We start from the raw sequence: 19385 nt of genomic DNA, 5'->3' as shown, positions 1-19385 counted from the left end.
GGCTGGTCTCTGGTGAGCAGTCTGCATCCTGCCACTTGTGAGACCATGGGACTATAAGCCACCTGGTTGCTTGGGTGACACAGAACTTACTGATTCTGATGTGGCCAAGGAAAGGAGTTAATGACCTTGTTGAGCACGCAGGGCTGGCGTGCCTTATTGTTCGATGGCTCTCTTTCCTTCTCTGGCTATCTCTTTTGGTCAGTTCTGAGGGGCCGTCACTGGGAGACAGGGCTGCCTCCTCTCTGCTATGCTGCTGAGACAATATCCTCTCCCCGCGCCTCTCCTTCTCCAGCCTGTGGAGGGCAAGCAAGTAGAGAGTGTTTTTGTTTCCCTGTCATAAAGATTGATATGCCTTCCCATTTATGATTTTTTTCCAATCCAACACCTGCAGCTCTCCCTCAGAATGCTCAAGTTGGTTAAATTAAAGCTTCAGCCCTGTGAATGGGCCATATATGTCATAAAAGATTTCCTTGCACTGCCTTTTGTTAGCAAAATTCATCAATCTGATAAAATCGACACATTTAGATAAGTGTTGCATAAGAATTCAGGCTTCGTTATTCCTAACGGAAGTGGATATGAGACTGTAAAAAGGAAGATAAAAAATTATATCTTCTTTTTAGTGAGTTATTTGATCTCCCTGCCATTTTATTTACTTGTCAGAAAGGGGAGAGCACATTTTTTGGAGACTTGCATAAACCCCAACAACATCAGCTCACTTGCTTCATGGTCGGGGCCTTCAGGAGTCCGAGGGCACTTGTGAAATACTTGCAGCTCTGGCCAATCACAGGGATGGGAGAGTCTCACTTGCTTTTAAATCTTCCTTCCTGTTTGTAGTGTATTGGCTGGAGGTCAAAGTATGAACTTTACCATATTACCAGTGGAAATTGACATCAGAGGGGTGTCTGAGCCCTTCCTCTCCCCCCATACCCAGAGGCCAGGCAGCAGAGGGCAGGGTTGTTGCTTGTGGGTGGAGTCCTGGGGTGCCAAGCCCAGGCTGAGTTTTTGAGAACTCTTCTGCATCATTTGCAGTGTCATTTCCCTCCCTTTGCTGTCCTTGTTAACTAGATGTGAGAAGATCTCGATTGCAGGAAGGAAAATGTGGAATAGTGGACCCCAGCATGGTCAAAACCTAGACAATGCTTAGGACAAAATTTGTTTTTCTCTACTTGAACTTTTACTTTTGATAGAAGACTTTGAAAATACAGAAAGGCAGTTGAAGGGAAGGACTATCTAAAGTTTCTTTTTTTTTCTTAAAATAGCAGCTGCTGACAGTTGGGCTTGCGCTTTCCTATCTCTTAAGATGTATAGCATTGTTCCCACACGCCGTGTTCTGAAGAGATGGAGTATCTGTGTAGTCCAGGCTGAACGCAGACTCTAAATCCTCCTGCCTCAGCCTCCACAGTGCTGGGATCACAGGGCTGTGACACCTTCTCTCTTCCAGGTTCTTTTGTTTTCTTGTTGTTGTTTTGGTTTTTAAATTGTGGTAAACTATACACAACTATCATTTAACCATTTGTAAGTGAATAATCCAGTGACATCAGATGCATTTAGCAAGTGTATGTCCATCAGGCCTTTCAACTAGTCCCAGGCAGTAACTATCTTGTTCTCCTCACGCTGTTCTCCCAATGCAGCTTCTTCTCTGCTCTCTGTCTCTGCTGTGCCTGGCCCGGAGGCATGGATGGGTTTCATAGAGCGCTTAAGATCTGTGTGTTACAGCTGAACCAGACGAGGTTTGTGTCATGTGATTATCACCCCCCCCCCCCAACACACACACACACACTGATGGGCCTGTGGCTGGCTACTCTCAGCTGTTGGAACAATGAATGCTGTGAACTCTGGTTTCAGTCTCTCTGGAGCTTTGGACCCAGGTATCTAGGAGTAGGGACTGGCTTGTACAGTAGTCCCTATCTGTCCTTTCTGAGGCACCGCTGAGCTCCCACCATAGCAGCTGCCCCATTCACATTCCCAGCAGCTGTCCATGAAGGCCTCTCAACACTTGCTGTTTTCCTTGAGATGGGGGTCTCCCTGTGTACCCCAGGCCGACCTGCAACTACAGCAAACCTCTTGCCATTCACTCAAGTGCTGAGATTACAGGTTCAAACCACCACATCTGGCTGTTTCTATTTCTTCATCTTTGCTGTTAGGGGCCACCTTACTGCAGTTAGAGTTTGCATTTCATTGTAGCTCGTAGAGAGCATGTTGTTTAGTCACCTTTATATTTTCATTGAGAAATAGATGATCATATTCTTTGCCAAGCTTTAAGATGAGTTGTTTTTCCATTGTTGAATTGTAGGTCTGTGCATTAATCTCTTATCTGAGATATGATTTGAAAGTATTTTCTTCCATCTTGTAGGCTTTTTACTTTCTTTAATATACAGAAGTTTGGAATCCTGGTGAAATCTCATTTGCCTTTTGTTGCTGCTATTGCCTGTGGTTATGGAGTTATAGCTGTGAGACTGCTGTCAAATCCTGTGTCATGAATGTGTTCCCTAGTGTTTGTTTTTGTTGTTGTTGTTTGTTTTTTCCTAGATGTAGTTTTCTAGCTTATGTCTGGGTTGCTGGTCCTTTTGGCTATCTTTTGCAATGGTGTGTGGTAAGAATTCAGCTTCCTTCTTTTACGTGTAGCTTTCCCTTTTTTCCCAGCACCGTTTATTGAAAGAGTATTCTTTCCTTTATCTTGCTAAAAAAAAAAATTAGCCTGCCATCTAGACTTAGTTCTCAGCTTTCTCTTGTTGTGCTAGTCACTTTTCTGTTGCTGTGATAAAACGCCAGGACCAAGGCAGCTTACAGAAGGAAGGGTTTGTTTCTGCTTACTGTCCCAGAGGGATAAGAAGACTCCACCATGGTAGGGGGGAATGGTGACAGAAGCCGAAAGTTGCACAAGCAGGAAGCAGCCAGAGAATATAAATTGGAAATAGCACAAGGCATTTATTCTCAAAGTCCACCCCAGTGATATGCTTCCTCCAGCAAGGCTGCACCAAACTGCCGCACCAAGTAGGGACCAACTATCAAAAATACCTGAGCCTGTGGGGACACTCTCATTCAGACCACTGCAGCGCTAGCCCGCTGATCTGTATGCCTAGGCGTATGGGAGTTCCTCAACACTTTGACAGCTAGCTTTGCCGTGAGTTTCAGAGTCAGGAAGCAGAGTTCTCATAGCTCTGGCCCTTTTTGAAATTGTTTTGGCTGGTTAGAACTCTGCAATTCTGTATGAATTTGATGATCTGCTTTTTCCTGTCTCTGAAAAGGCTGCTAGGATTCTGATAGGAATCTGAAGGCAACTTTCTCTCTTTTTAAAGATTTGTTTATTGTGTATACAATGTTTAATCTGCATGTACACCTGCTGGCCAGAAGAAGGCATCAGATCACATTATAGATGGTTGTGAGCCACCACGCAGTTGCTGGGAATTGAACTCAGGACTGCTAGAAGAGCAGCCAGTGCTCTTAACCTCTGAGCTGTCTCTCCAGCCCCCCTGAAGGTAACTTTCATATCAGGGTTGCATATCAGGTATCCTGCATATCCGATATTTACATTACATTTCATAAACAGTAGCAAAATTACAGTTATAAAATAGTTTTATGGTTGGAGGGTCACCACAACATGAGGAGCTGTATTAAAGGGTTGCAGCATTATGAAGGCTGAGAACCACTTGTGCAGATCTTTAATTTCTTTCTTTAGTGTTTCATAGCTCTCATTGTTCAGGTCCTTCCTGTAGCTAGATTTATCCCTGCTTAATTCTGTACAGGTTTTTGCAAATACATCACTTTTAGTTTTACTTTGGGTTTGCTAATCTCTAAAATATGGAAACAGCTACTTTTTGTGTGTCAATGCTATGTGAATTCAACTCCTTTAAAATATGATTGTAATCATGGCATATTTTAAATTTCAGTTTCTGTGTTTATTAATGTTTTACATAGCAGCTTCTCAAGGAGCTACCACTCTGTTCCCACCCTGTCTACTGGGCTTAGTTTCCCTTTTCTGTACATAGAGGAGCTAAATTGAGGACCATTGCACAACATTAAACCTTGCATCTACAGTTACTCCTTCATGGTAGTGTCTCAGCTGTGAGAACATGCAAGCAAAAGCCATGAACAAAAGGGGTCTACCATTTTACATGGGCATCTGCAGCCAAGTTTGGCTGTGAGTATAAGATATGTTTGAAAGTTTAGGATGGAGATGTAATTCACTCTTGCTTTGGTATGCAGGTGACTACCGGTGAAACAACACTTTCCTAATGAATTAAGCAGTTGGACTTTTATGTGACTTGAGCATGCGCGTTTGTCCCTTTGCTCTTGGAGTTTTGACCTTTCTTTTGGTTTTCAGGAGTGCTGGTATTAGTGAGGGTGCTGCTGCTAACCCCTTACCCATCACACTTGCTAGGAACAAGGCTGCAGCAGTTGTTTCTTTCCATTTTAGTTTCTTTTGTTTTGACATCTCAAGTTTCTAATTTTCATGTAGTCAGACTCTTTGATTGTTTTTCTTTGTGATTTCTTTATCTCTGAAAGCATTTAAAATTACTCTTGCATAAACATTTATCAATGTTAACAGAAATCAGAATAGAAGATAAAAATGTACTCGCAATCTCCCCAGTGCAGCAAATTAAAATGCTTCCTCGGAGGATCCCTGTCAGTCTTTTCCACATGGACATAATTTGAGGTGGTTGTTATCACCACATTGACACTGTTCAGTGTTCTAGGCTTTTCTGTTTATTTTTCTACTAAGTGTTTATCATCTGACAGCACCCTTGATGCATCTTTCTTCCAGACTCTAGTTCATTCTTTTAATATTTCTCTCTTTCTGTTATAGCCCGCTTAGAGGCTTACATTCCCCAGGCTCCCCTGATCTTGAAACCCTTCCTAGAATTGGACTTAATAGCAGTCTCCAGGGATTCATTTGTGACTCTCTGGACTCTATGGGCCTGCATCATGCTGGTGCTTTGGCTAATTGCCACATGCTCTTGGGAAATACTTCCTCCCTGAGGTGCTGTTTCTTTGTGAATTGGGAGCTGGTGAGTTCAGCCTCACAGCCTTTCTATGGGAAGCACTTGGCAGCCTGCACATAGCAGGTCCTTAGCAGGGAAACTGTAATGGGGAATCTTGGCACTGTGCCAGGGATTCCCCAACAAAGATCATTAAGTTAGCTGGATCATACAGTTACCCCAGAGGTCAGTTTTGCAACTTGCTTGACTGCTAAGAAAACAAAACTTGATAAATAGTGGCCGTTTTCAAGTCTGTTATCCCAAACTTGACTTCCATTCTTTTTTCTTAGATTTCTTGTACATTGCTTATAAATTCATATATATGGTGTGTGTGTGTGTGTGTGTGTGTGTGTGTGTGTGTGTGTGTGTGTGTGTGTGTGTTATTGTTGTTGTTTGGGACTGTTTCTATGCTGGTGAAGGTCAGTCTGGACCCACAGTCAGTGTGTCTGGGCCAGTGAACACTATGATATCTGTGGGTAGGCTGGAGGAGACGGAAGTGGGTTAGCAGATGCTCTTGAGTGCTCGTGGGTGTCAGCCATGACTACATGACAGGGCTGAGGGCTGCCATCAGGTTAGAGCCCTTGTTCTGCAACCTCACAGCAGCCTAGGGATTCCCGAACAATTCTTCTCTTTGTGGCCAAGAGCTAGGCTGGCTCATGTGCAGAGGCCTAAAAGCAGCACAACTGTCTTAGCCAGGTGAAAATGATTAGGCACCTAGTAGTGTTTATTGCCCGGAAGGTCTGTATAAAAACCACTGAGTGTCTAGACACTTTATGGTAAATCCTACCAGTCCCTATAGTTGAGCCTGGAAGCAGAGCCAGAGTAGGTGTGCTGGGTTCCAGTTCCAGAGCTCTGTCACCTGGAACAGAGCTTCCTTCCATCCTGTTTCCTATGTAGAGGATGCTGGACTCTGGTTCCTAAAGGCCTGATGGTCCACTAGGCTTCTGTAAGCCCTGGGCAGTCCCTGGCTTCTCTGATCTCAGGACTCTAGCCCTGCTCCTGGACCTTGGGATATTCTTTCTTCTCTTCTTTTCTCTTCTTCTTCTCTTCTCTTCTCTCCTCTCCTCTCCCTCTCTCCTTCTCCCTCTCTCTTCTCTCTCTCTCTCCTTCTCCCTCTTCTCTCTTCTCTCTTCTCTCTTCTCTCTTCTCTCTTCTCTCTTCTCTCTATCTTCTTCTTCTCTCTCTCTCTTCTCTTCTCTCTTCTCTCTTCTCTCTCTCTCTCTCTCTCTCTCTCTCTCTCTCTCTCTCTCTCTCTCTGTATTTTCAAGACAGGGTTTCTCTGTGTATCTCTGGCTGTCCTGAACTCTCTTTGTAGATCAGGTTGGCCTCGAACTCACAGAGATCTTCCTGCCTCTGCCTCTCCTGTGCTGGGACTAAAAGCATGTACCACCATGCCTGGCCTGCCTTGGGATTCTTTGGTGAGCATATGCCTAGTACTGGATACAGAGCAGGGCTGGAGTGTTTACACCACCCCCCTTTCCTTTATTTGTTAGTTAGAGAGAAGCCTGTAGGAGAGAGAGCCAGAGGAGGTAGAGGGCCACTTGAGGGTATAAAGGACAGATGTAGGACTAGACTTTGGTGATGTGACAAGAAATAGGAGTCAGAAGAAAGCATCCATTTCTATTTAGTGTCACACAGAGGTAGAAACCTTGGCAAGGGCTCTAGCCTCTTGCTTGCCCATGGCTTCAGGATCCTTGGATTTAGTTATGTGCCATTCATAAAACCTGACACAAATGGGGTTTCAGCAGACCCCCACTTAAGAAGGAAGGAGACAGTTGTAAGAACCAGGCATGGGCCATGTGAATAGCAGAAACGGGGCTTTTGGAAATGGCTGGGTAGAAGGTTATTTAAGCCAGAAGAGTTTTCTGTAAAGAGAAGCAAAATCTGGAGCTGAAGGAAGGCCAGGTCCTGAGAAGAGGTCAGCAGGTGAAGGTTGGGTGAGAGACAGACATGGCCAAAGGGACTCTAAAAGGCTCCTTATGATGGGCAGTGCAATCTGCTGGTGCTGAGTTCTTTCCAGGGCTCTTCCCTTCAGTGACCTCTTCTTGAACTCCTACCAGAGAGTGAGGTAATAGCAATGGCCAAGGGTCTTGAGGAAGAAAAAGACATGTGACTTTTAGTGAGTGACTCACACTGCACTGTAGACAAACTGAGTCCGAGATGTGGCACAACTGGCACAGTTGTTGGAGAAAGTTAAACTGAGTTGTCTCTAACCCTGTTTCAGGGAAGTGTCTCAGCTTAGCCCTGCCATGTCTTTACAGCACCTCAAGTTTAACCAAGCGTCGTGCCTTCAGCAGGTAACAGTATCCAGCTAGACGCTAATGGCTTTGTTTTGTTTTTCTTGTGTTTATTTTTGTAGCTTCAGTAGTAGAAGTTTTTTTGTCCCTAGAGACTGAGCTGCCATTAGTTAATTTTAAAAATTCCCTTAGAGCAGAAAATAATTTTAAAAATGATACGTTCATACACTAAGCATAATATTTTCACTGAAAATACTTGTATTCATGATCACTTAATAGAATCAGTGTCTAAGTGACAGAAGAGTGGCCACATTCATAGCACTCCACCTTCTCTTCCTCCTCTTTGCTGGCATCTGTCTGGCCTTTAGGGTATCTTGGCTATGTAAGTCCATCTGTATTTGGAATTTGGGGCATCTCCTCTTCAAGATCTGATTTTGCAACATGCATGTTTCCTGCTTTGTGAGTAATTTCAGTTTTCCACAAATGGTCAGTCCCATTGTCTTGGGTTCCTTGGATGTGTGGGTAGGGTATAGGGGAGACGTCAGGTCTTCCTAGTGTACCTAGTACTGAGAACTGTGCTGTTAGGGGCTTTCCATTCCCACCTCTGTCATAGCCCACAATGTGGATGTCGCCCCTCCCTACCACTTGGACAGAAGAAACTCTTAAAGCTGGACTGGCTTCGGTAGCTTGTTCTAGGTCATACAGCTAGTGAGTGAAGGGAAGTGATTCAAAGCCAGCTCTGGGTAAAGCAGCTAATCTATGTTGTGTGGCCAGATTAAAAGGAGTAACAAAGCCTGCTCCTGTAGTGTGTTCAGTCCCCAAACCAATATAACCCTTATGTGGTGATTATTGGGAACTTGCTTAATCCTTTTATTTTGGATTTCTGGTTGTATCATGAGAATAGTCTCATGTTATCATATTTCAAGATAGATACATAATTTAAAAGATACAAACTATATATATATATATATATATATATATATATAGTTAAAACAGCAAGTAACTATTTTATAGGAATCATTAATAAAGTTTTAAGTTAGAATTTTAAAAACTAGTTACATGGTAGGCATAATTATAGTATCCAGTATTCTGGCCTTTTTCTTTCATTTTCAAATTACCGCAGGGACACCTGCACACCCATGTTCATGCAGCACTATTTACAGTTGCCTGCATTATGCAATTTGCCAAGTAGCTGACAACAGAGGAGTAGATAAAGCAGGTGTGGCCTATATACACTCAGTTGAGTTCTGTTCGGCCATAATGAAATTATATCATTTGCAGGGAAATGGATGCAACCAGAGATCATCAAATTTAGTCAGATCCAAAGATGTATGGCACATATTTTCTCTCATATGTGCATACTAGATATCATATAGATACATAAAACAATATATAGATATATGAGACATGAAAGTAGAAATGAAACTATCCGGGAGAAAGAATAGCAATAACAGAAAAAGAAGAGTGGCTGGTAAATATGCCCGATTACATAGCATACATGAATGAAAATGGCTTATGAAACCTAGCACTATGTGTCTTAGCCTTACTTGTCAACTTGACACAACCTAGAATCATCTGAGAGGAGACGCCCAAGTTGAGGAATTGTCTAGATTAGGTTGGTAGGTGAGCATGCCTGTGACGAATTGTCTTCTTCTTTTTAAATGATGTAGGATTGTGCTTGTGAATAAAAGACATTAGATTTCCCTGGAATTAAAGTTGCCAGCATCTTTGAGCTTCCTGATGTAGATGTTAGGAACTGAACTCCGGTCCTCTGTAAGAGCAGTGCTTACTCTTATTTGCTGGAACATTCTCTCAGCCTTCCTTTTGATTATTGTAGGAGGGCCCACTCCCACACTAGGTGGCACTATCCCTGGCTAGATGGCCCTCAACTCTGTAAGAAAGCTAGCTAAGCATGAGCCTGGGACCAGAAGTGAGCCAGCAAGTAGCATTTCTAAATTGTGTCTGCTTCTAGTCACTGCTTTGAGTTCCTGCCCTGATGTCCATCAGTGAGAGGCTGTGGTCTGGAAGTGTAAGCCAGATAAACCTTTTTTCCTCCAAGTTGCTTTTGGTTAGAGTATTTTATCACAGCAACAGAAAGGAAACTAGAACACTATGTAAAATAAATATACACCATCACAATTTTATTAGAAAACAACAACAACAACAAAAACAAGCTAGGTGTGGTGACACACGCCTGTAATCCTACTACTCAGTAGGCAGAGGCAGGTGAATCTCTGTGAGTTCGAGGCCAGCCTGGTCTACACAGCAAGTCCAGGACAGCCAAGACTACATAGAGAAACCCTGTCTTCAAAAACCAAAAACAAAACCAAATTACAGGCATAAGTTCTTAATGACCCTCAGACATAGAGGCAACCACCAGAATCTTGCATTTATTTCCTAGATAATGCAGAACATGCATCATGCACACAGTGTCTGGTTAGATGTCTTTATTGCAGTACCTCAGTCAGCCCTTAAAGTAGTTGTATCAGAGATTCTACTGTATCCTAATGAGGAAACTGAGGTACGAGGGTAAATGGACATTATGCAGTCATGGGAAGGAAATCCAGAAGCTAGAAAACACTTAGAGCTCAGTGTTGTGGTCTCAGAAACCTCACTTCAGAGCTGTGTGCTCCCGATTCCATGGTTGTCCTTGTAAGGTCACCAGTTCTTCTGCTAATTGTCATCACTTGTCCTTCAAAGCCAGTTGGAACAGTGGGGCTCAGTGACACTCACATAGCCTTGGCCAAGTACAGAACCCTGCGTCCTAGCCTGCTTCTTTCCTCCTCCTTTCTCAGGGAGACCTGTACAGGCCAGCTGCCCCACATTCTCTACATAAGCTTTCCCAAACTGTCTGCCCCTTAGCATAACTAGCCTGTTTTTGTTTTTGTTTTTCTTTAAAAGAACTCATACTCTTTCTTAAATTTAAAACCACTGCTTGACACAAATAAAAGACAGAGTGGAAATTTTTGTATATCTTGCCCAACAAGCATGTTCATGAACTGGTATTTTCTAGTCTCCTCTTCAGAACCTGGGCCCAGGTTCTGCTGAGCAGAATGCCCTGTAGACAGCTAGAGGCGACACATTTCTTGTATTTCTGTGGAATGAGGACACCATCCCTAGTCCTCCCTCCCCTCGCACCCCCCTCCCCCCAATTGAAGGATCCAGATGTGAGCTTTCAGCTGTTGGTGCCGCCATCATGGACTCTAACCCTTTGAAACCGTAAGCCTATTTAAACGCTTTCTTTTATAAGTTGCTGTCATCATGGTGTTTGTGCTGAAAAGTAACCAATACACGTTTGGACATGTGTTTGTTTCCTGCTTTCAGTTCTTGTGGGTATGTGTAGTAGAACTGCTTGGACATGTGGTCCTTCTGTGTTCTTAACTTTTGGAAACATATTTTTTCGGTTGGATATAAGATTTGTATTAATAAGCTTTTTTCATTTAAATTTTGTACACTTTAAATATGACATCCATATCTGAGATTAGGTCCACCCACTGTTGCTCTTACACACATGTGAGATCATTCCCTTCCAAACTGTAGGAATGCCCTCATCACTAACCATGGCTGTCACTCGTCTACTTGTGGATTTTGAGTTAATGGCTGGAGTTTGTTCAGCTTCTTAAATGTGCAGATTCATATTTTTCATCAGATTTGGGAAGGTATAGACCATTATTTTGCCATCCATGATGCTCCCATTTCATTCTCCTTGCTTTACAAACTACCATTGTCCTTCAGCTGCTCTGTCTGGGGCGCAGCTGGGCCTCTGCAGCGCTCTTCCTTCCTTTTCCCCAGATGGAACTGTCTTGGCCATCGACTCCTTACTCTGCATGCCAGACCCACTGCTGACCTCCTCAGGTAGAGTTTTCATTTCAGTCCTTGCACTTCTCAACTCTAGAAAATTTCCCCCTTAATTTCTAACTTTTGCGTTAACTTTTAGGGTGATGTAAACAAACACCTACTCACCCAGACAGGGAATTGATGACAGACCAAAGTTAAGGATACCACCAAAGTTCACCTTAGTAAGTTGCTGAATTTATTAGGCCTACATAACTACAAGAGCACAGACAACTTTAAGGAGGCTGTATCACTGAATGCCTGTGCCCCCATGAGTGACACTTGGTGACAGCTAGGAGCTTGGGGCACTCTGTGTGACTTGCAGGCAGCTCCACAGCTTGGGACCACTCTCCTCGGCAAGCTTAAAGCTTACTTAAGGGAAGGAAGGGCCCTGTGCATTTGACTTCAGGGACTTTCTGACACTTCCCATTGTTTCCTTCCTAAATCTTAAGGAATCTATCTAATTTTAGAACTTCCCGAGTCTTAATAAGCTTCACAGAAGAATAAGTGTTTTATTTGGAAGAAATTGCCACAGTATGTCTACTAGGGTGTGTGCCTGTGCTTGTATCTGTGTTTGTGTCCATCTCTGTGGGTCTGTGAGTGTTGAGACATGGTCTCTATGTAGCCCTAGCCATCCTGAAGCTCCCTCCCTCTATAGACTCGGCTGGCCTCAGACCTACAGAGATTTGCACCAACTGTTTCGTTTTCTCTTTCTCATTTGGTGGAAGATTGTCATCTTACCCTGTAGTTGTTTAGACTTGGTTTGTTTATTTGAGCACACTGGGAAAAAAAAAAACTGATACAAAGTCTGCGAGGGCTTCCTAGGGCTACTTTCTATTAATTCTTTCTCTCACGTGTGGACTCTTGCTTCTTTGCAATTGTGATGGGTAGTGTTAGTTGCCAGCTTGATGGATTGATGAGTGCGTAGGAGGCTAACATAGAACATTCCTGAGTATGTCTGTGATGGTGTTTTTAGAGAGGATGAACTAAGGGGTGAGACCCCCCTGAATGTTGGCAGCACCATACTGTAGGTGAGGGGCCTTGATGGAATAAAAGGAGAAGAAAGCATGGGCTTCTCTCTGTGTGCTCTTGGCTGTCATGAGGCGAGTGCTTCTGCGCCACCATGCCCCTCCCCTATGTAATAGACTCTGAAGCCCCAAAACAGTAAATAGTTAAGCTGTTTGGCTCGGGTATTATGTCATAGCAAAAAACACACATGACCCTCAAAAAACCCTGAATTATATTCTTATATAATAAATTTGTTTTGTTTTCATTTTTTGAGACAGAGTTTCTTTGTGTAGCCCTGGCTATCCGGGAAATCGCTCTCTAGACCAGGCTGGTCTCAAACTCACAGAGCTCCTCCTACTTCTGCCTCCTGAGTGCTGGGATTAAAGACTGGCACCACCATGCCTGGCTATATAATTAATTTTTTATGAAACCTAGACATTTAGTATAATACAATGGAGTAGTTTTGGAAGTCACATACACCCTCACTATGTGTTGTTATAGTTGATGACTTTTCTGAGCAGATTGTGTAAAGTCTATATTCTTTGTCATAAGGATCCTGAGGTCTCCACTCATTTAGCTTAGTGATCACTAATGATAGATAGAGGTTTCCCTGGCTGCCTGCATATAGGATACTCCTTGATGAGGGGCTTTTAATATCCATGTTGGGCCAGCTGTCAGTGTTCCAGCAAGCAGTTAACAACTACACCCTAGCTTTACCTTTCTGCTTGCACAGAACCTCCAAGTCAGAGATGAAGGCCCAAGTTCTTCTAGGGTCTCTCTTGAGCATGCAAGCCCTGTGCCTGAGGGGACCTCAATTCTCAGGATGTCAGAGGTTTTCCAAGCTATGATCATCTGATTCCTTAATTTTTTCTGCTAAGATTTTTAAATAATTTTATTGTTTGTCTAAACTATTACTTTTCACCTCATTGTGCTATTGACTGCTTCCCTTTGTTTTTAACAGATGCCCTCAGGGAAAGGGCTTTTGCAATGAGAAAATGAGCTGGTCAATTTCCTATCCTGGGTTTCTATCTACCCTCATTGTAAGAATGGAGTGGGCAGACAGCAAAGGGAAATTGGGGGAACTTCATTTTCCACACAGGGGTAACACCTTAAACAGAAAAGTAAAAATTTACATAAGAAATAGAAACTTTAGGGTCCTCAGCAGCAGCAGGATGGCAACCAAGAGGATGTGGGTATCATAGCTCTGTGCCCCCAGCAGGCTTGGCAGTGCAGCCTGAAGAAATCAGTAGGGGTACAGTGCCAGAACTCTCTGAGGGTTTCAGATGCCAGTCAAGAGAAGTTCCTTCAGAGCAGGTGTGCAGAAAGCAGATCACTGACAGCAGCAGCCGCAGCAGCAGCAGGGATATGTCTCTGGTCTCTGGCATATCTGAAAGACTGGAGTCACTGGGCTGTAGAATAGCGAGTCTTAGAGGTTGGAGTCTTAGATGCAGGAACAGATGTCTGCAGCTGGACTACAGAGTCTAGCAGGCTGAGTCAGGAATGAGTCTCCCTGCCTGGAACAGAAGCCTTTGTGCAGTGAGGCTCAACAGCATCTGTCTCTGGCAAGTCTTCAAGGCAGGCTTCTCTCTCCAAAGAACACAGAGCATCTGGGAGCTGGCCTACTGGCCAGAGCCAGCAACTGGGCTCTGAAGTCTTGTTCTCTTCCTCCTCTGATAATCTGATGAGTCTCTTTCTCCAGAATTTATTGGCTCAGATATATATAGTTCCAGCTAGGGCCTGATTGGCTGAGCTGAATGTGTGTACATGCAAAGTTGGTGACAGTTGGGATGTCATGAGGGAGCTGACAGACCTGGAAGGGGAAAGAAAAAGCCTCCTAAATCTTGAGCATGTTTTCAGTTAGATCCATCTTCTCTCCTCCCACAGTGTTGTAAGGGGAGTGGGAGTATAGAGTGGGGAACCCTCCTTTGGCCTCTTACATTTGTTCCTGATGCCTTGAGCTTGCTTTCAGCTGCATGCCAGGGTCTTCTTAGACAGCCACGAAGCCCCAGTCTCCATCTCAAGGCATCCAGTCCATCACTGCCAGATGTCAGACGCATCCCACTATGTTAGGGATTTATTCTTGCATGGTTCTGCTTTGTTCTGAACCTTTATTGTCATGGCAGTCTCTGCGAAGTGGGCACCTGGTTGTCCAAAGGGTGGCAGCCCATGAAATTGATCTCAGCAGGCCAGAGTCCCTTCAATCAACTGTGGAAGTGTCATAGCCCATCTCTGTCTCTTTATCTTCAGGGTCTCTGGGACTCTTTCTCTCCTATTTAAAAGTCCCCAAACAGGTCAGATACACACCACCTTTCTAATGGGGTCTTCTAAGAAACTACCAGATAGGAAGATTGTGATATTTCTCTGGGCCAAGTGCTGTGATAGAACTCAAACCCATTCTACCCACTCCAGTGTCCAGCAGATGCTGATTTTCAGTATGGTTGTGGTTTTCAAGGGCACTACAGAGTTGGTAGATGGAATAAACAGGCTAGAAATACTATTTTTAACTTGTTCTCAGAGTCCCAGCCGTTTTTCACTTCTCTTGTTCTCTTGTTCAAGAGTTCTGAGAAAGTTGGATCGTTTCTGTTCATGCTCTTGTGGCGTCCATGAAGAGGCCTTTCACATGTCCTTTGCCAGTATGCCTTTTGCAGTGAACACTCATAAATGAGGAACTTCTACGGCAAGCATGTAAATTCTGGATTCCATACTACTACACCACCGATAGTGATGAAGACGAAACCAGGAGGGCATCTGTAAAGGAGGGATAGAAAGCAAGTTCCACACTAGAAGGTCTGTGTTTGAAGCTGGCTCTGTGTGTCACAGCTAGTATCACAGAGTGAGGCAATCTACTTCTCCAGTCTTCATGTCTTGCTCTACAGCATGACAGAGCCATGGTGGTGAGCCAGGGTGTAGACAAAAGCATTCATGCTTAAGCCATCATTTCTCTTGATGTTGCCATTGTTCAGTATAAAATTCTTCATGTTATGGAGACAAATAAGACAGCAGGGTGTGAGGTGGCACCCACATAGCAGCATATGAAATATTTTATGTAAAATATTGAAAACGTGAAAATGGTGTCTGTGGTGATTTGAATGAGAATGGCCCTCATAGGCTCATTTGTTTGAATACTTGTTCTCCAGTGGTGGAACTATTTTGGAAAGATTAGCAAGTGTGGCCTTGCTGGAGGAAGTGTGTCACCGGGACAGGCTCTGAGCTTTCAAAAGACTCATATCCTTCCCAGTCTCTTTCTCTCTCTGCCCTATGCTTATGCGTCAAGCTGTGAGCTCTCAGATGTTCCTGCTGGCATGCCTTTGCTCTGTCATCATGGACTCTAACCCTCTGAAACTGTAAGCTCAAATTAAAGTTTTTCTCCTTTAAGTTGTCATGGTGTCTTATTACAGCAGTAGAACATAGCTAAGTGAGATAAAATGTCTTGGTGTAAAACATGTAAAAGCTGTGTTCAGAAGAGAATACAGCATAGTGAGGGGATTATGAACTTCTCTTTCCTCCTGCCCCAACAATGTTACTACTAGTTTTGTTTTCATTAAGATGGCTTAAGTAAGAAATTCTCCTCAGAGAGGAAGGGCTTTCTAGATGCAGCTTTAGGGGTCCCCAGTAGTCTTGAATTTCAGAGAGCCAGACTGTGGGATCTGTTTAAGAGCCTCTTGTATTCTAAGTTCAGCCTGCTTCCTGGAGAGGCTCAAGAGGGGCTTGAACTCCTAGGTGAACCCGTTAGATTCTGATGTCCAAACGTACAGCCTTTCTCTGTAGGGCCTGTGTTTCACCTGTCAATCCAGAACAGCGGTGCCACCTTCCCATGCTCACCTGAAGGGTGAAGAAGAGGCACATGGTGTGCTCAGTGATGTGCCAATGGCTCTGCAGGTCTGTGCCGGGTTGTGCTGACAGCCTCTGTGACTGTCATGATCCTTGTTCCATTTCAGATTCCGGGGTGCGCCGATTATTCCCGTGGCAGCCAAGCCTGGGGGACCAGAGGCCCCTGAAACAGAAGCTCCACAGGGCATCTCAGAACTCATTGAGGTACTGTCAGCTTGAAACCCAGTCTGCCCTCTGCCCCAGCCCTGCTCGGGTATCACTCCATGTTCCCCTCTGCCTGAGAGGGAGGGAGAGGCAATCCTAGCAAGAGGTCTCCAAGGGCCTCCTGCCTCGCCTGCCTTAGGAACTCCAAAACCAATGTCCATATGGCTCCTGGGCACTGGGACTGCTGAGTTCTTCCCACCCACTGTGTATCCTACCCGCCCTCTTCTTTCACCCATTTCTATTCAGACAAAGAAGTGCCGACCAAGGTTACCAGTCCTCCAAGCCTGACATTCTCCCGCCCTCTCCTCACCCTCAGTGGTACTGAGTCCTGTACAGCATATCTAATCACAAGGTCCATTCCTGCCCTTCAGACTGCTGGGGCCTCCAGTCTGCCTCCACCTGGAGCCTAGCAGCTGGAGCAGCACAGCCTCCATCCTGCCAGCCTCCACTGCAGGAGTAGACATTTCATTCTACAGAACTATGGGCTTGAGGCTCAGGCTGTTCCTCCATGCTCCGTGGCAGTACACAGAAACAGGGAGCCAGGCATCCAGGCAGCCAGCGCCCTTTCCTTCTCTCTGAGCAGAGAATGCTGAGAGCATAGCAGAAACACAGAGCACAGTAATAGTGCTCACCAGCTTGCCAGAGATGGGACTTGCATCCCAGGCATCACCCTGGTGGTCCTGGTGAATACTGGTTTGACCACTGTCCTTGTCTTTCCTTGCCTGGCAGGGGACAGCAGCATCCAGGGCAGCCAGCAGACAGGGGTGTGTTCAAGGTAGTAGGGACAGTGATGTGGAGGAAGAAGGCAGTTAGGAAGAAATACATTTACGTCACTGAGCTCAGTCACTAGCCTGGGTACAGGAGCTCTGTGCTGGACTGTGTGCTAGGGTTGGCCCACTATTGCTCTCTGACTTGGCTCAAGTGGTTCATAGGCATGGTTGCATACATCCTTAGCAGCTAAGGCTGGGAGATGGATAGTTTGAGGTCACCAAGCTTAGTGAGACCCTATCTGAAACAAGAGAAGAATTGCTTGTGTCAGACAACCCATTTCATGTAGGGAACAGAGATGCAGTGCAGGGAAGGTAATCGCAGCATCACAGAGGCGTTGTGAGTTACTAGGGGTGATGTGTTCACCAGCTCCACACTTAACATTCTTGTCTTTTTTTTTTTTTCCCCAGAGCTGAGGACTGAACCCAGGGCCTTGCGCTTGCTAGGCAAGCGCTCTACCACTAAGCTAAATCCCCAACCCCAACATTCTTTATATACTGGATCTGTAACACTTTCAAAGCTGGAAGTGAAATGACCTGCCACAGTCACTTCATGGCAAGTGTGTGGGCACATCCCCTCCTGAGATACCTGATCTCAAGATTTCTTACCTGGCCCCAGGTGTCACATGGCTTCATTTGCTACGTGCCCTCTTCCCACACATCAAGCACCCATGACAGGCACATGTGGAATGTCAACCTCTCCTGGAGAAGATACTTCCTCTTGAGAGGCCTCTCCTGCAGGGCTCAGTCTCCCCACTATCACCCCACCCACCCCCACTGGTATGGACAGTTCTGCTACTGCTGCCCCCTTCTGGTGGATCAGGAGCTCATTAAGTAGCTCAAGCTGGCCTGGAACTTTCTATCCTCCAGTAACACAATGCCTGGACTTCCTACTGTATGTGAGGGAACAGAAGAAAGAACAGAAATCACTTACCTGCTTATCTCAGCAGGAACCTGCTTATCTTAGTCACAGACTGTGGTCAGAGTTTGTTGGGATCACCTGCACCCGTATGCACCCCCCCCCTCCCCCCGCAGAGCTAAGTTCACATGTGACTGCCATATATGAATCATGCTTGTGTTTCTGGGAGAGGCTCTTGTTACTTCATCAGTTCCAGAGAACACAAATCTGGGACCCTGGGACAATTCAAGCAAAATCTAGAAAAATGTGACTATGAAAGATGTTTGTATGTTCCTCTAAGGAGTGAGTCTCTGTGTGAATCTCAGACCAAGTCTCTTTAGAGTCTCTCCATTATTATTGCAAAGGAATTGTTATCACAAGCCAATGCTTTGAGCGCATTTACTTCTGACCTGAATACTTACACATTATTACTGCTCTTTCTTAGAAAGTAGAAAATACAAAGAGCAGTGTGGCCTCTGTGCTCTTTTTTGAAAACAGTGACTAGCCCTGACAGCATCTTGCACTCATAAGTGACCTGAGGACTGCTGGCCAGTTGTCACTTTTGCATATGGAAAGTCAGCCATGAAGGAAAAGTGGACACCCAGTCCGAGGGAGCCTCAGGGAGGAGCTAACTTCGGTCTTCATTTGTTGGTGCCTGCATGGTAGAGGGCAGAAAGGCGCCACATGTGCAACCCTTGGCCTTGAACCCCAGGCGTAAGCTGCTGCCCCTGGAAGATGGCCACCTACTCTCTCACCTCAAGTGTTTCCTCCATTTGTTCTTCATTCTATGCCTTTCCCCCAGGCATGGTGTCAGCTACTGGAGATCTCTTAAGTCCTCCATAATCTTGTAGAGTGGAGATAGACAGACAGATGTTAACAGTAGGGGTGAAAAAAAAAAGAAATAATAATAAAAAAAATAGTAGGGGTGGACTACAGTTATAGGTGAGGAGACTTAGCCATACAGGAGAGACCTCTGCAGAGGTCTTCCTGCTACGAGTGCTTGGCACTGGAGTGTAGCATGGCAGACAAGGTCTATATAGCACCTGGAAATCAGATGAAGAATCTTGGAGCTTGCAGCTCAGGCAGGGACTGTGCATGAGGACCATAGGTCAGACATCTCGTAGTAGCTGCTTCCACTGCAGTATGGAGGTCTCTCCAAGTCCCTGTTTCTTCTCACTGTGTTAAGTTGTAGCATTGGTCCTCTGATCTGGGCCAGCTGGCAAGCTGGCCCTGGAGGATGCTAGTGACATAGCCCCTACACCTATAGGTGTTTATAGCAACATTTCTTTTCCAGCTCCTGAAGTCCCAGATATCCATCCCAACGAGAGACCCCTCAGGACCGTTCCTTATGTCTGTGGACCACTGCTTCTCCATCAAGGGTCAGGGCACTGTGATGACTGGGACCATCCTCTCAGGCACTATCAGCCTTGGGGACAGTGTGGAGATCCCTGCTCTCAAGGTCAGTCCTGCCCTGACTCTCCCTTGTCTGCCCTCCACCCTGACCCCCGGTAACAGCAGGAGAGAGGACAGGCCCTTGGTCTTCATGGCAGCAGAGTCTACTGGACCTTTCCCAAGTCTTCTCTTCTCCCTGAGGGGTGAAGCAGCCCACTATCTGCTTTCAACCCTT

At 45.1% G+C, this 19385-nt stretch overlaps 1 protein-coding gene across 3 annotated transcripts in view; it reads left to right on the top strand.

The window, feature by feature from the left end:
• The window catches only part of Eefsec (eukaryotic elongation factor, selenocysteine-tRNA specific), a 197792-nt gene that overhangs the window by 79953 nt on the left and 98454 nt on the right, over positions 1-19385 (top strand). For all 3 annotated transcript variants that reach the window (XM_051154874.1, XM_051154875.1, XM_051154876.1), the window contains 2 exons: positions 15997-16093; positions 19053-19217. In XM_051154874.1, coding sequence (XP_051010831.1) covers positions 15997-16093; positions 19053-19217 — 262 coding nt within the window. The remainder of the gene's footprint in view (positions 1-15996; positions 16094-19052; positions 19218-19385) is intronic.

Source organism: Acomys russatus, chromosome 13 (assembly GCF_903995435.1).
Source record: "Acomys russatus chromosome 13, mAcoRus1.1, whole genome shotgun sequence".
Taxonomy (NCBI): domain Eukaryota; kingdom Metazoa; phylum Chordata; class Mammalia; order Rodentia; family Muridae; genus Acomys; species Acomys russatus.
The sequence above is the reverse complement of the archived record's forward strand: the minus strand, read 5'-3'. Positions and strand labels throughout refer to the sequence as shown.